General features: G+C 33.9%; 4 protein-coding genes across 4 annotated transcripts; 3 read left to right on the top strand and 1 right to left on the bottom strand.

Annotated features, from left to right (window-relative positions):
• Positions 1-304: 304 nt before the first annotated feature.
• LOC106716093 (zinc finger CCCH domain-containing protein 15 homolog) lies at positions 305-5,504 on the top strand. The gene is made up of 8 exons (XM_014509528.2): positions 305-585; positions 1,074-1,275; positions 1,960-2,060; positions 2,745-2,879; positions 3,273-3,539; positions 4,586-4,705; positions 5,002-5,106; positions 5,226-5,504. The coding sequence occupies exons 1-8, from the start codon at positions 514-516 to the stop codon at positions 5,430-5,432; spliced, it is 1,209 nt and encodes a 402-aa protein (XP_014365014.2). The 5' UTR covers positions 305-513; the 3' UTR covers positions 5,433-5,504.
• A 414-nt stretch (positions 5,505-5,918) lies between these two features.
• On the top strand, positions 5,919-8,632 carry LOC106716090 (probable cytosolic oligopeptidase A). The gene is made up of 2 exons (XM_014509525.2): positions 5,919-6,098; positions 6,479-8,632. Exons 1-2 carry the CDS (start codon positions 6,007-6,009, stop codon positions 8,553-8,555), a joined length of 2,169 nt encoding a protein of 722 aa, XP_014365011.2. The 5' UTR covers positions 5,919-6,006; the 3' UTR covers positions 8,556-8,632.
• Positions 8,633-8,803: 171 nt separating this feature from the next.
• LOC106716091 (dynein axonemal assembly factor 4) lies at positions 8,804-10,700 on the bottom strand. The gene is made up of 3 exons (XM_014509526.2): positions 9,677-10,700; positions 9,282-9,481; positions 8,804-9,037 (listed from the first exon to the last, which is right to left on the bottom strand). Exons 1-3 carry the CDS (start codon positions 10,563-10,565, stop codon positions 8,804-8,806), a joined length of 1,323 nt encoding a protein of 440 aa, XP_014365012.2. The 5' UTR covers positions 10,566-10,700.
• Positions 10,701-11,337: 637 nt separating this feature from the next.
• LOC106716092 (phosphotriesterase-related protein) lies at positions 11,338-14,036 on the top strand. The gene is made up of 6 exons (XM_014509527.2): positions 11,338-11,586; positions 12,088-12,339; positions 12,525-12,782; positions 13,037-13,201; positions 13,495-13,712; positions 13,843-14,036. Exons 1-6 carry the CDS (start codon positions 11,565-11,567, stop codon positions 13,978-13,980), a joined length of 1,053 nt encoding a protein of 350 aa, XP_014365013.2. The 5' UTR covers positions 11,338-11,564; the 3' UTR covers positions 13,981-14,036.
• The last annotated feature ends 35 nt before the right edge of the window (positions 14,037-14,071 follow it).

Below are 14,071 nucleotides of genomic sequence, written 5' to 3'. Positions count from 1 at the left end.
TTCTGATTGACCAATCAGAAAATACTTTTTTTTTTTATAAGAGAAGGGGGCAAACGAACAGCGGGAACACCGAGGTGTTCATCGACTACACCATGTTAATCCACAGATAAATTCCTTTGAAACCTGTAACTTTACTAAATTCTTTTGGAATATTACCAAAAAATATATCATGCATAGCATTATCAAATTTATGCAAGTTTATGATTTTCAAGCTTAATGTATTTCGGATGTTAACAGACTATATATCATAATTAAACTATATATCTGTGATGTCAATATGTCAATGTCATTTTGTCCACAACTTCCATTTCAATTCACACGTCGTTTTCCTATAGCAATAAGATATTTTAATTCTTTAGTTTTATTGTGTTCTAACTTGAATGCGATGTAAAGCAGGGCTTGCATCTTGATTAACATCAAGTGATTACAATACTTAAAAGATATTTTAGTTGTGAAAATTGCTTTAAATATAGTTATTATTAAGTGTTAAAAGTACAGAGAACTAGCCTAACCATGCCGCCGAAGAAAGCAGCTGCAGCCGGCAGCAAAAAAACGGAGCAAAAGAAAAAGGAAAAAGTTATTGAGGTATATTCAATATCATCTTTATACAAACATAACTACTTTACTGGTTGTGTAATTTGAAACTTTGAAAAAATTAGTTTTCATAATGAGTCCTGGTACTGTAATAAAATTGCCTGAATTTAGAAAAATAAATAATCTATTTGTGAAAATAAATAGAATTTGTTTTTTTATGATCAAAAGGGTATGTTTATTGTTTATATAACAGACAAATAATATATGCAAACAAATAACTGAGTGTGATGTCCAGTTAAGAAACACTGGTTATTTACAACAATAAACATTATATACAAAGAATTATAAAAGCTATAATAGTTTAAGACTTAGTGATATTAAAAGTTGTTTTTAACAAAGTTATTTATTATCTTAATTTAATTATATTAAACCTCCTTAAAAAGTAAATTAACATTGTACCTTATATAATATAAAAAAAAACTTTTTACACAAACTTACATAATAATTTTCAACATGTATTTGTAATTAATCTTTCAAAGGACAAGACATTTGGTCTGAAGAATAAGAAAGGTGCAAAGCAGCAGAAGTTCATACAGCAGGTTGAGAAGCAAGTGAAGAGTGGCGGTATACATCCCGCCAAGCCTATGGATGATAAGAAAAAAGAGAAAGAACTAAAAATGAAAGAACAGAAAGAGTTAGCCATGTTATTTAAACCTGTACAAACACAGAAAGTTGAGAAAGGTGATTACATTTTAGATTTATTAATAATAATATGTTTTACTAAACTATGACATAGTGGAAATGTTAAGTATTGATAATAAGTAACTGTTTAAATAATCATTATAACTATGGGTGAATAACAGTGGATTTATGTAAATACTAGCTTTTGCCCGTGACTCTGTCCACGCTGAATTTAAAAAAAAAAATTTGTAGTTGTAACCTTAGTAGTAACCTATGTCGACGGCAGAAAGCGGAAATGTCGTATCTCAAAATATCTAGTTTTACACCAGAGCCAAAAAGCTATTTCAAAAAAATCACAACTCCTAAATTAATTAAGATAGGAAGTTGAACTTTGGAACGTATTTCTATCAATCTAAGCGTTATTTGATACCGTTAATTGGTATGTCCTAAAGTTACTAATCCATTGATTATTTTTACTAGTTACAGCAATTGATGTTAACTTATTTGGGCCAATTTTCGAGATACGACATTTCCGCTTTCTGCCGTCTATGTGTTCTTTCAGACTGGTACTACATACTACTATATCTGTGCCAAATTTCATCAAGATCTGTTAAGCCATTCTTCAGATACCTTCACACAAACATCTATCCATCCAAACATTTGTATTTATAATATTAGTAAGATGAATAGTTTAAAATTGTATTCTGTACTATGTGCTAATGATTTTTACTATTAATTTTTCAGGAACTGATCCTAAGTCAGTAGTTTGTGCGTTCTTTAAGCAAGGTCAATGTTTTAAGGGTGATAAATGTAAATTCTCACATGACTTGAGCATTGAAAGAAAGGTAAATAATTTCTACATATTTGTAGTGAAAACAGCTGATCCTGGATAAGCGAGAAACTTATAAGCGAGAGTTATTGTTCGGTTCTGATGGACAACCTCCATAAGTGAAAAACTCAGATTAGAAAGAAACAACTTTCCCTTCAACTCTCGCTTATCTAGGTTTGAATGTATTATCAAAAAGAGCATTTTTCTTTTTCCAATGTTTGTTAGGTTGTTTATGAAATAATTGTACAGATGTTTCATCGTCACCAGCTCACTGTACATTCCCACTGAGGGGCTCGGAGCCTACCCCAAGTTAGGGGTGACTAGGTCATAGTCAACCACGCTGGCCCAGTGCGGGTTGACTTCACATATATCATTGAATTTCTTCTCAGATATGTGCAACACAATGTTTTCCTACACCATAAGAACGTCAGATAAATGTACAAATGTAAATCTAGAATCGAAAAACACATTGGTACATGGTGGAATTCAAACCTAGGACCTGCAGATTGAAAGTCAAGTGCTTAACCCCTGAGCCACCGACGCTCTACTCTAGATGTTTCATATAACAACACAATTCTAATCCAAAGGGGTAGTCAGAGATTATATAATTCCATTTGACTCCTGGAACACTCTCCGATGTTCATGCAAGCATTCTCATCAGTTTCTTGTAACTGTTAGCTTATATGTTATCAAATTATAGGCAGAAAAACGATCTCTCTATGTTGACATGCGTGATGATGATGATAACATGGACAACTGGGATGAAGACAAGCTCAAAGAAGTTGTTGAAAAGAAGCACGGAGAAGGTGACAAACAGCGGCCTACTACTGATATTGTAAGTTTATTTGCACTCATACATAAGTCATTTCTTATAGTAAACCAGTTGTCACGCTTGACTCTCAGTGGATTTAATAAATTCTTGTTTATATCTTATGTACTAGTCCAGACTAATAGCAGGTATTCAGATCCATTCAGCATTTGTGACGGTAGATATTTAGAAACATATATCCAAAATTTCGTATTTATAACCGCTGTCTATCGTAGCTTATGTGTTCTTGCAGATTATGTTTTATATCTGTGCCAAATTTCATCAAGATCAGTTCAATTATTCTGGTGATACCTTCTTACATCAATCCATCCATCAATACAACCAAACTTTCGCATTTATTACATTACTAATTGTGACACTAAATCTAAAAAAATGTATACCAAAGTTTTTAACTTTCAGATTTGCAAACATTTCCTTGAAGCGGTTGAAAAATCTAAATACGGTTGGTTTTGGGAATGTCCGTCCGGTACAAAGTGTATATACAGACATGCTCTGCCGCCCGGTTTCGTTCTTAAACGTGATAAAAAGAAGTTGGAAGAGAAGAAGAACGAAATCTCTCTTGTTGACCTGATAGAACGAGAGAGGGCAGCTTTAGGTCCTAAACAAACTAAAATAACTCTGGAAACCTTCCTTGCGTGGAAGAAAAAGAAAATTAAGGATAAGCAGGTTTGTTAAATTATTAGAAACTAGCTTTTACCCGCGACTCCGTTCGCGCAGAATAAAAAAAATGCACATAAGATAAAAAAGTTCCTATGTCCCTCTCCTGGTTCTAAGCTACCTCCCCATCAATTTTCAGCTAAATCAGTTCGACCTATCTTGAGTTATAAATAGTGTAACTAACTTTGACTTTCTTTTATATATATATATATATATATATATATATATAGATAGATAGAATATGTGGGTTTCCACTGTAGACATTTATTTATTATTATTTATTTATAATACAGTGTTAACCTTGCAAATACAACTACGTCCCACAAAACTATTTAAAGTAATTTGACTGTAGGATCAAAAATTATTTTTAAATTTAAATTAATCTAAAATAAAAGTAAATAAGTTAAGTTAAATTAAAACAAATTCAAGGAAAGTATAAATTAAATGAGTAATGAGAAAATAAATATAATGGTAATGAATGTAATAAATAATTTTTGATCAATCTTTATCATTGAAAAGACAATAGTCTCTGGTTTCTGTTCTCTGGTTCTGGTAACTTCTATGGTACTGAAAATATTGGATTATAAGTTAATACATAATTTTTTTTGTATATTTTAGTTTTATGTTACATTATTCATTTTTTTACATAAGTTATTCAGTCGAACCTGGAGAGGAGTTCTAGGGTTCAAGGCTTCTCGCTAATCCAGGTTCAAATAATTTAACATACTGAAGTTAGTACTAAATACATTTAAAAAATACATCTATATATAAAAGAAAGTCGTGTTAGTTACACTATAACTCAAGAACGGCTGAATCGATTTGACTGAAAATTGGTGGGCAGGTAGCTTAGAACCAGGAAACGGACATAAGATAATTTTTACCCCGTTTTCTATTTTTTAATTCCGCGCGGACGGAGTCGTGGGTAAAAGCTAGTAAATAATATAATGTAATAATAGAAAAAGCAAATTTAATATTAAAATTTACATATTTTTAATTATTATTCATGTTTATTTCTATTGTATGTTTGTATGTATGTATGTTGTATGTACGTATAGGAAGCAATGGACAAAGCGGAAGAGCAGCGGCGCACTGACTTCAAGGCAGGCAGAGCGGTGGGCTTGTCGGGCAGAGAGATGTTCTCCTTCGATCCAGCGCTGGCTGCGGACGCTGATGAGGTAACAGCTTTATTGTATATTTCTATAGCCTGACCATGAAAATAGAAAATCTGTCACAATGATTCCAAACCTTTATATTATAGATTATATATTAAATATATTAGCCTAAATCGTGTAAATTCCATTTTATTTTCTTTTTTTAACAAGCTTTATTACAATATCACAATTTTAACTCATAATTTTATAAAAATAATTAATCACTTCATTGTTATGGTTGCCATTGAATTTGAGGTACTTCTGTTACTTTATCAAGGTTGAATTGAAATTTTAATATAGATTAATTCTTGTTTTTATAGGATGGTGATGAAGCCGTGGATTTGGGTACATATGGTGAGGAAGAAGGCGATACAACTGAGTACCGTGAAGTGCAGTTTGATCTCATCGGTATGGAGGCTTCCGAGGTGAGAACATTATTTTTGTAACTCTTGTTAATAATTTGGGAATTTTTTACATAATGTTAGGAATACGATCGTAAAGGGACTTGAATAGTTAAAGAAACTTAACTTCTATATTTTTGCAGGCGGATGACACTGGTACAAAAGCTACTGAAGATAGATTGCAGCAGCTCAGCCAAGGTCTGCAGAATGGTGAAGAAGAGAAGTCCAAAGACGACCCCAGTGGTGAGAACTCTCCGGAAGAAACCGGAACAGCGGTGCCAATCAATGAAAATCTATTCCTCGATGAGGATTTGGATGAAGAGCTTCAAAATTTGGATCTAGAGGATTAGATCAGACTTTTATAAGCAATTGTGTATATATAAAGTATTGGAAAGAATTAAAAAAATAAATTTATCAAAGTTGATGTGTATTGTAATTTGATTTTTTTAACAAATACAATAGTATTTTGGTACAGTTACATACAATTTATCAATAAAGCAGTTTAGTTTCTTTTTAATGTTTTTTAAAACTAACCTACATAATATAAGAGCCTATTAATCCAAATTAGACTGAATAAAGTCTGACAAAGCCTTGAATTAAAATGCAACATTCTGTCTTCCATCGAAAGCACAGCTTGTTATTGGCCATATCAGTTTTATATTATTATAATGTATGATAATTTTGTAATAAAAAAGACAAACAAGTGTTCTCGTTTCTCAATTATTTTTTTCCTTTTGTACTAATTTAATCACAGACTAACTTTTTTCTTTGAAATAATTCGTAAAATTGATTTTTCAAGTGTTACATACTCTGTATTTCGAAAATGTCATGTGTCAAGTGTCACAATCATATGAAAAATAATACGGCGAATTATTTCAGATTATGAAATAACTTATTTAATTTGGATTCCAATCGCATAAAGAAATGGCTTCATTTATCTTACGTAGAAATATCGTAAGTGGACATTTTAAAAAGCCATTTTATCAAAATAAGCGGAATGCGGGATACGTAGTACTGTAAGTTGAATTTTCCTTCAAAATTTTAATTAACATATTATCTTAAAATATCATTAAATCAGACATGTTTTTTGTAGATATAAACTAGATTTTACTTTTACTGTGCGTACTTTGTAAGTATTTTGAAATAACTAGGTTAAAAACAGAGCAAATTAAGTGCCAGTACCCACGAGTCTGTGACCCATAGTGCTACGTTTAGGATCTAAAAGGGCATGCAAGATTTTCACATAGAGCGATTAAAGCGTGAATACCACATAAGTTCCTATAATTTTAGATATCTTATGTTGGCAATTAATCCAATCAATGTTTTCCATATTAATTTTAGCAAGTCTTTATAAAAAAAAATATAATTAACAAACATAAACTTTACTATGTTGCAGAATTCCAGAAATAGGTGAAGATGCAGAGAAAAATACATTGTTACTGGACAATGGTTTGCCCGAGTTTAATGATGTCACAATTGAGAAATGCATTGCATCAATTAGCAAACAAAGTATGGAATACGAGAGTGGTGTAAAACAGGTTGAACAATCGGCAGCAGAATGTAAAAATGCTTTTGTGGAAATATTTCAACCACTAGAGAAACTTGACAGCCAACTTGAGTTAACTTGGGGTGTAACTAAAACTTTATACTTGGGCAACAGTTCTCTAATGCCAACAAAATCATACCTACAAATACACGAAAGGGCTCATAAAGCTAGGTCATCAAAGTTCACTAGCATACCTATTTTTCAAGCTGCTGTAAATGAAAAAAATCGTTTAAAGGATCTTACAGATGAAGAACAAAGATTATTAGATAAGTATATTTTAGAAGGCAAATTAAATGGCTTAGATGTTAAAGGGGTGAAACGTGAAAGATTGAATAGTATTTTAACTGCACTACAGAAGGAAAGGCATATATTCCGTGAGAAAGTAAATTTTGCAACTAAAGCATTTAAAAGTACAATCAATGATGAAGAAGTTGTTAAAGAATTTCCGGAAAGTCTTGCAAAGTCTATGTCAGTGAATAATGATGCAAGCAAAGGTCCATGGGTGGTTACTCTTCAACCACATATCTATGAACCTTTTATGCAGTATTGTCCAGATAGAGTTCAGAGATGGAATGCATGGCAAGGATTTGTACAACGGTGTTCCGGTTATGGAAATAAGGAACTTGAAACAAGTACGATATTAGAGAATATTCGTAGTTTACGACAGGAACAAGCTACTATTCTTGGCTTTGATACATATGTTGATATGAGCATGGAAACAAAAATGGCCGGATCCATTGAAAATGTCAATAACATCCTGGATAGTTTGCTTGAAAGTGCTCGACCAGTGCAAGATGTTGAATTGGAAGCTTTACAACAATTTGCGAACGAAAGGGGCTTAAATAGTAAATTGGAGCACTGGGATATCCCGTATTGGCAAAGGAAACAAAAATGGTCTTTGTACAACTTTGATGAGGATAAAATCCGCGAATACTTTCCACTGCCCAGAGTAGTAAACAGTTTGTTCAATCTGTGCAGTACATTGTTTAAAATTCAGATCGTTGAGAGATCTAATGTCCAGACATGGCACAAGGATGTTAAGTTCTACGATGTATTTGATGAGTCCAGTAACAGTCCTATCGCTGGATTTTATTTCGACCCATACGCCCGTCAGAATGAAAAGATCCGTATTTACGATGACGCGGGATGGCACGTGTCCATTCGCAACAAATGCGCTGTCACGTCTACACAGCCTCTTTCCGCGCTGATATTTAATTTCCAAGCTCCCGTCGAAGGGAAACAGTCACTGCTATCATTCAAAGAAGTCACCGTATTGTTCCAAAGATTTGGTCACTCTTTGAGGCATTTATTAACCAAAGCGAACTACTCGGAAGTCGCTGGACTTTCGAATGTTGAGTGGGACGCGGCGGAAGTGTGCGGCCATGTTATGACGCACTGGGTGTACGATCCCCATACGATACACGCGATCAGTGGCCATTACAATACCGAAGAGCCATTGCCCAATGAAATAGTACAGAACTTACACAACGTGAGAAGGCACATGTCCGGATACGAGCTATGCAAGGAATTGTACTTGTCCCGATTAGATCTCGAGCTACATTCGACTAAGACCTTCTGGAGAGATCTTGTAAGACAGATGTGGCCGAAGTACAATGTGTTGCCATTCGACAAATATGATTCGCATCCTTTATCGTTCACGAAAATCGTGTCTGAAGAGTGGGGCGCCGCGTACTACTGCCATTTATGGTCGAAGATGATAGCAGCTGATATCTTCAGCGCTTTCGACGAGGCCAGACAAGGTGACGAGGATATATTGGCTGTGGGGCGGAGGTACAGAGACACTTTCCTAGCGGCGGGAGGTGCCTGCCACCCGAGCGAAGTGTTTAGAAGGTTCCGCGGTAGAGATCCTTCGCCGCACGCGCTTTTGAAAAACCTTGGACTGCCTAAAAAGATTGTAGAGGAATAGAACATGTATTAGTTGTGTATTATAGTAAATTGCTGTTGATATAACTTGTCTGTCATTTATTAGGAATGCTCGATACCCAGATATGGTTCGAAGTTTGCTTTTTTCTAGCTGCCGAATTTAATTTAAGATAAACATTGGTTAAAATAATAAGCCAGTAATATATTTATTTTAATAACACTGAATTACATAACACCAATAATTGAAATGAAAAAAATATAAGTACTAATGCATTTTTTACAGACTTCATTTCAATCAGAATCTGGTTTTTGTTCCCAAGCTCTCTCCATGTTATAGATATCTTCTTTAATAGTTTCATCTTCGGGCAGCAACTTCGCCGCCGCTTTCATTTCATCGATGGCTTTGTTCAAGTAGCCGAGCCGCACGAGCGCCGCGGCCCGGCGAGCTATGCACTTCGCACGACTTTTACGATTACCCTCACATGGCGGATTCAGTAAATCGAGCGCAGTGGAAGTGTCGTTTACCTAAACAAAACTGCATTAATAAGTTTCTGATAGATTCCCGGGGTCATAAATATCGTAACAACCGTAAATATTATAGCTCCAAGATATTTTCTATAAAATCCTTTGATTTTCACTTCTATAGAATTAAGTTGATTTTTTAGTCATCTCATTAAAATAGTGTAATAGGCTAAGTGCTCCAACTATACTGTGTCTAAATAAGTTACAAATCACGGCCTTGGTTAGTAAGAGGGAACCTTATACTTACACATTTATTGAAATTTCCTAGAGCAAAGTGTGCTGCCGCTCGGTTTGAATAGAGACTTGGCAGTTTGTCAGACAGAGTGATTCCATGCGTGTAAGCACTGATCGCGCCCAGAAAGTTGCCATTGCGAAAGAACTCGTCACCTTTCTCTTTACACCACTGAGGGTCATGTTCCTCAGGTCTAAGATCTTCAGATACGAACCCTAGAAATTGTAAACAAATTAGATTTAATATTTTCCTTCAACGTATCAAGTAGACAGCGTCCTATAACCAGAACTCTATACATGACTGCTCCGAAACGGAAGCAAAGTGTCTTCAGCATGCCAGATTCCCCCAGTCATTAACAAAATAATTGTTAGAAGATACGAGTGCAAATATAATTTAAAATTTGTAACAACCGATAGCTCGTCTTGCTTGAGTGATATTTTTTAACCAAGCTTCCTCCTCTTGCGCCGCTGACTCTCGACTCGGCGTTGGAAACGTTCTTGGCGTGTGTGTAATCACTACTTCGCCGGCTGCTCTCAGCTTTGGTAAAACCCTATTAGCAGTTTCTTTCTTCATCTTCTCTACGTATTCAGATCTAACTGGTGTTTTACTTTGCTTATTACTAGGTAATGTTTTGTTTACTGGTTGTTTCCTTTGTGCTGGCTGCTTTTTTGTTTTATTGTCATTTTTCTCATCATCTGAGGAGGGTAGCTCGACAATTTTGACACTGTTTTCATTTTTCTTAATGTTGTGAGGCCAAATACTATTTGTATTTTTCGGAGCCTTTTTACTAGGGTTTATATATTTAAGGGAATCGTTCCAGTGCTGTATCTCGTTCATCGCTTTGTTCCGTTCTGCGTCTCTCCTTGAATCCATTAATGCATGCTGTTGTGAATCAATCTCCATTGCCTTTTGCACTGTAAACCTATCCATTTCACTCTTCTTTATGGACTTTTGTTCAGCTTTTTCTTTCGCTTCTTCTTGACATTTCTCGAGTATTTTTTGACGCAGTTCTTTTTTCTCTTCTTTTGTTAAAGATTTTTCAAGGCACTCCCAGTCGTTTTGCTTCTTTTTAATTAGCTCTAGTACTATTGATTCTTCTTGCACTATACACTTACTTCGTTCGTTGTCGACATCATGTAGTAAAAATATCTCAAAAAGGAATGGATTAAAATGTATCTTAATGTACGTATCTGTTGTGAATACGTCAATGTTATTTTTATTCGTCGACTTCGAGGGTATTTTGATCTGCAAATTAGTAGGGGACTGTGTCCACGTAAAATCTTTCACTAGAATAGGCATTTTTGTGAAAATCTGTTAATAAAAATTAGGTTTTCTGTTTTTTTGACTGAAACAAGTCAATAACTGTTACCAAGGTGATTGTACATTTGTTATTGATCAATCATTTTCTTTAATGCTGTCCATAAAACCTATAAACCTAACCTGACAAAATTTGACGGTCCAATAGCGCAACCCTGTAAATGTTAAAAAGGGTAACAAAATCCTTGTTGTACTGTAAAGTGTAGATCTGTCCTGTATATTTTTCTTTTGTCAATTTTTATGTCGTAAGTTTTATATATATTCTGACAGAAACAACTGCGTTAGCAGCGCCTCTCTCACCGGTTCAGATATCCTTGTTTAAATATAGTTTGATAATACGTGATTTATTGCCAGTCAAGAGTATTAAGTCAAAAGAGTGAAATTCCAAGAATGACATCCTAACCGTTTGTTTCCACTGCTGTACATTCATACAACACGTTTTGGTACATATAATAATATTTAATTAAATGAACTAATTAGCACCTTTGATTACATACTTGTTAAGTAGTATAAAAGATTACCTCCTTCTCTAACCGTCGGTTTTTGAGACCAAAATCTCCGTTTAAAACATGTTGTTATCTCTGTTTTGTCAAAGATAATGACAGGGATGACGATATGTTTTATACAAACATTTTGGTTTCCGAAACCCACGGTAAGAAAACTGAGATAACAATGTAAATGTTGTATGAAATTTACATTTTCACAATTTGCAGTCAACTAAACGTTCAGTGGAAAAAGGGCCTTAAAATCTTAGGAATTATAAAACAAGCATAAAAATACTTTGGTGAACACTTACATATTCTGTGAATCATAGACTCATAGATGTATAAAACATCATCTTTATTAAGATAAAATGTACAAGCGATAAGAAAGTTGATAACAACTTTAATATTTACATATCTGCCATATTTAAAGTCTACGACATAATATTCCAGTTGTGAAATATTTGGCGTCAAAGCTACTATAAATTGTGTTTATAAAATGGTTGGGAGAGTTCAAACAGGTAACAATTTTAGCATCTACTAAATAACCAACTCATGAAACTGAAATTTACATGTTTAAAAATTTATTTGTTCCAAAGTAAACAGATGTTCATGTTAATTTATATTTATATCTCAAAAAACTGTGTTTTTATTTCGATTGCAATAGACAATTATATTTATAGCACCTCAAACTAACCTTAATGAGTTGAAAGATAAATCAAGCATTAAAATAAAAAAGTGACGTTAACAACATTTATTATTATTATGTTCAATGCAATAAAATTAGATTATAGTCGTCCAACCTAAAACTTGAAATCAAACAAAAACAAAAATCTTCATTACAGATAAAAAAAATTAAATGTGTTGCCATTTACTAAGGTTTTCCTTATTAAACTTGATTTCAGTGTCAAAATTAATAATTTGGTGTGGAATTAAAATGGTTTAGTTTTATTTTCACCTTACCTACACTCGAAAAAAATAAATAGTTGATATTATTGTTTTTGTGTACATGATTTTTCCAGTAAACGGAGATGTGGACCCAAGCGTGCTCGGTAAAACTCTAACACATGAACATTTGTATATGAAATTTACACATTTTTATAAACAACCACCGAAACAGATTGCCGATAAATTCGAAAAAGGGTTTTCTTTGGACACGGTGGGATATTTAAGACAATATCCGTATAGTTCACAATCAAATTTACTCCTCAATGACCGTGACTCTCAGGAAGCCGTTTTGAATGATGTGAAAGCTTTTAAAGAATTTGGAGGCGGTTAGTATTTGAATTCCTTTATTTTTTACGCCAAAAGATTTTTTTGTAAATGTTTTATTTTAAAAAGGTTGTTTTTACGATTTTGCGTTGCCGTTGTCTACTAAAAATCATAATTTAAAGATTCTCTTTAAATCTCATTTCCGAAATATGAAATATTCTATGCTATAAATATTTTCTACTTCAAGGCACTATTGTGGAAAATTCAACGGAAGGTTTAGAAAGGAACATCGAATTCCTAAAGACGGTATCATCGAAAACCGGCGTACATGTCGTAGCGGGAACGGGACATTATATCGCAGACTTGCAGAACGATGTGTCAATTAAAAACACCAAAGAAGATATTTACAATCACATGTTAACTGAGCTGACTGAAGGGTGTGTAGATTATCCGACAGTTAGAGCTGGATTTATGGGAGAGATTGCTAGTGTATGGCCGTTGAAAGGTAAGCAGTTATTTTCAACAACAAGTTATAATTCCAATTAGCCTATATCAAAATCGTATTAAAGATTTTTATTCCCATCTCGAACCTAAAAGAAAAACCATGAATTTATGTGATATAATTTTTATTTATCTCGATTCTAACAAGATAACTCTTCTTTACGTTTTATATCCACTTTTGAGTTCAATAGAACTTAAATAATATTTATTATATCCTCATGTTTGGTACCCAAAACCCTATGTGACCAATGTGTTCAGATTTCGAGCGCAAAGCTATATCAGCAGCGGGCGAGGTGCAGGCTCAGTTGGGCTGCGGAGTCAGTTTCCACCCACACCGCGACCCTCAGGCACCCTTTGAGATCCTCCGCTTGTACGCTGAGGCGGGTGGACGAGTCGACAAGGCGGTCATGTCGCATTTAGATCGTGAGTTTAAAAATGAACCTAATATTTAACATTTTTAAACTGAATTTATTCCTCTGATTTTTACCCACCTTCTTAATTTGATTATACATAAATTTGTACATACGCAAATTTTACTTTATGAAAATATTAATGTGTTGGCAAAATTATAAATTATTATGACTTTAGAATAGACTTAATCGTTAATATCCATTAAATTGACTCTTCTTTGTCACCTTTTTCTTTGATAACTTATAAAATACAATTCTAATATTGGGACTAAACAATAGCTGTCTAATTAATCTTGTATTCACCAGGTACGTTACTAGAGACCGAGAAGTTGTTAGAATTCGCAGAGTTAGGATCGTATTGCCAGTTCGATTTGTTCGGCACTGAAGTATCTTTTTACCAACTGAATGAGACTGTGGCGATGCCTTCCGATGCTCAGCGTATTGAAAAAATAGAAGCACTCATAAATGAGGGAAAGGAAGACAGAATACTAATGTCGCACGATATTCACACTAAACATAGACTGGTATTATTTTGTTAATTATATAATCATTAGGATGTCTAAAATATGATCATTAAACGCCTCTCTAAGTGATTCAATCTGACTTGTCTTTGCCACTTTTAAAAAAGATCTGCATAAATAATTTTATTTCCAGATTGATTTCGGAGGTCACGGTTACTCCCATATCATAAACAACGTGTTACCTAGGATGAAGAATAGAGGCATCTCTCAAACTACCATAGACAAGATTACTGTTGGCAACCCAGCGAATTGGTTAACTGTCAAATTTTAATACACGACAGTGCATGCAATATATAGAAATGAAGCAATAAGGAATTTTAAACTTCGAATCATTTTACAATTGTTTTTATTTAATAACGTTA

Source organism: Papilio machaon, chromosome 12, assembly GCF_912999745.1.
Source record: "Papilio machaon chromosome 12, ilPapMach1.1, whole genome shotgun sequence".
Classification (NCBI taxonomy): Eukaryota; Metazoa; Arthropoda; class Insecta; order Lepidoptera; family Papilionidae; genus Papilio; species Papilio machaon.
The sequence above is the reverse complement of the archived record's forward strand: the minus strand, read 5'-3'. Positions and strand labels throughout refer to the sequence as shown.

Coding starts and splice junctions, on each gene's coding strand:
- LOC106716093 (XM_014509528.2), top strand. CDS start 514: ATGCCGCCGAAGAAAGCAGCTGCAGCCGGCAGCAAAAAAACGGAGCAA. Junction 1,276..1,959: donor AACACAGAAAGTTGAGAAAG/GTGATTACATTT, acceptor TTAATTTTTCAG/GAACTGATCCTAAGTCAGTA. Junction 3,540..4,585: donor AGAAAATTAAGGATAAGCAG/GTTTGTTAAATT, acceptor ATGTACGTATAG/GAAGCAATGGACAAAGCGGA.
- LOC106716090 (XM_014509525.2), top strand. CDS start 6,007: ATGGCTTCATTTATCTTACGTAGAAATATCGTAAGTGGACATTTTAAA. Junction 6,099..6,478: donor AATGCGGGATACGTAGTACT/GTAAGTTGAATT, acceptor ACTATGTTGCAG/AATTCCAGAAATAGGTGAAG.
- LOC106716091 (XM_014509526.2), bottom strand. CDS start 10,565: ATGCCTATTCTAGTGAAAGATTTTACGTGGACACAGTCCCCTACTAAT. Junction 9,482..9,676: donor TCAAGCAAGACGAGCTATCG/GTTGTTACAAAT, acceptor TACAATTTCTAG/GGTTCGTATCTGAAGATCTT. Junction 9,038..9,281: donor TAGGAAATTTCAATAAATGT/GTAAGTATAAGG, acceptor AGTTTTGTTTAG/GTAAACGACACTTCCACTGC.
- LOC106716092 (XM_014509527.2), top strand. CDS start 11,565: ATGGTTGGGAGAGTTCAAACAG. Junction 11,587..12,087: donor GGTTGGGAGAGTTCAAACAG/GTAACAATTTTA, acceptor TGATTTTTCCAG/TAAACGGAGATGTGGACCCA. Junction 13,202..13,494: donor GGTCATGTCGCATTTAGATC/GTGAGTTTAAAA, acceptor TGTATTCACCAG/GTACGTTACTAGAGACCGAG.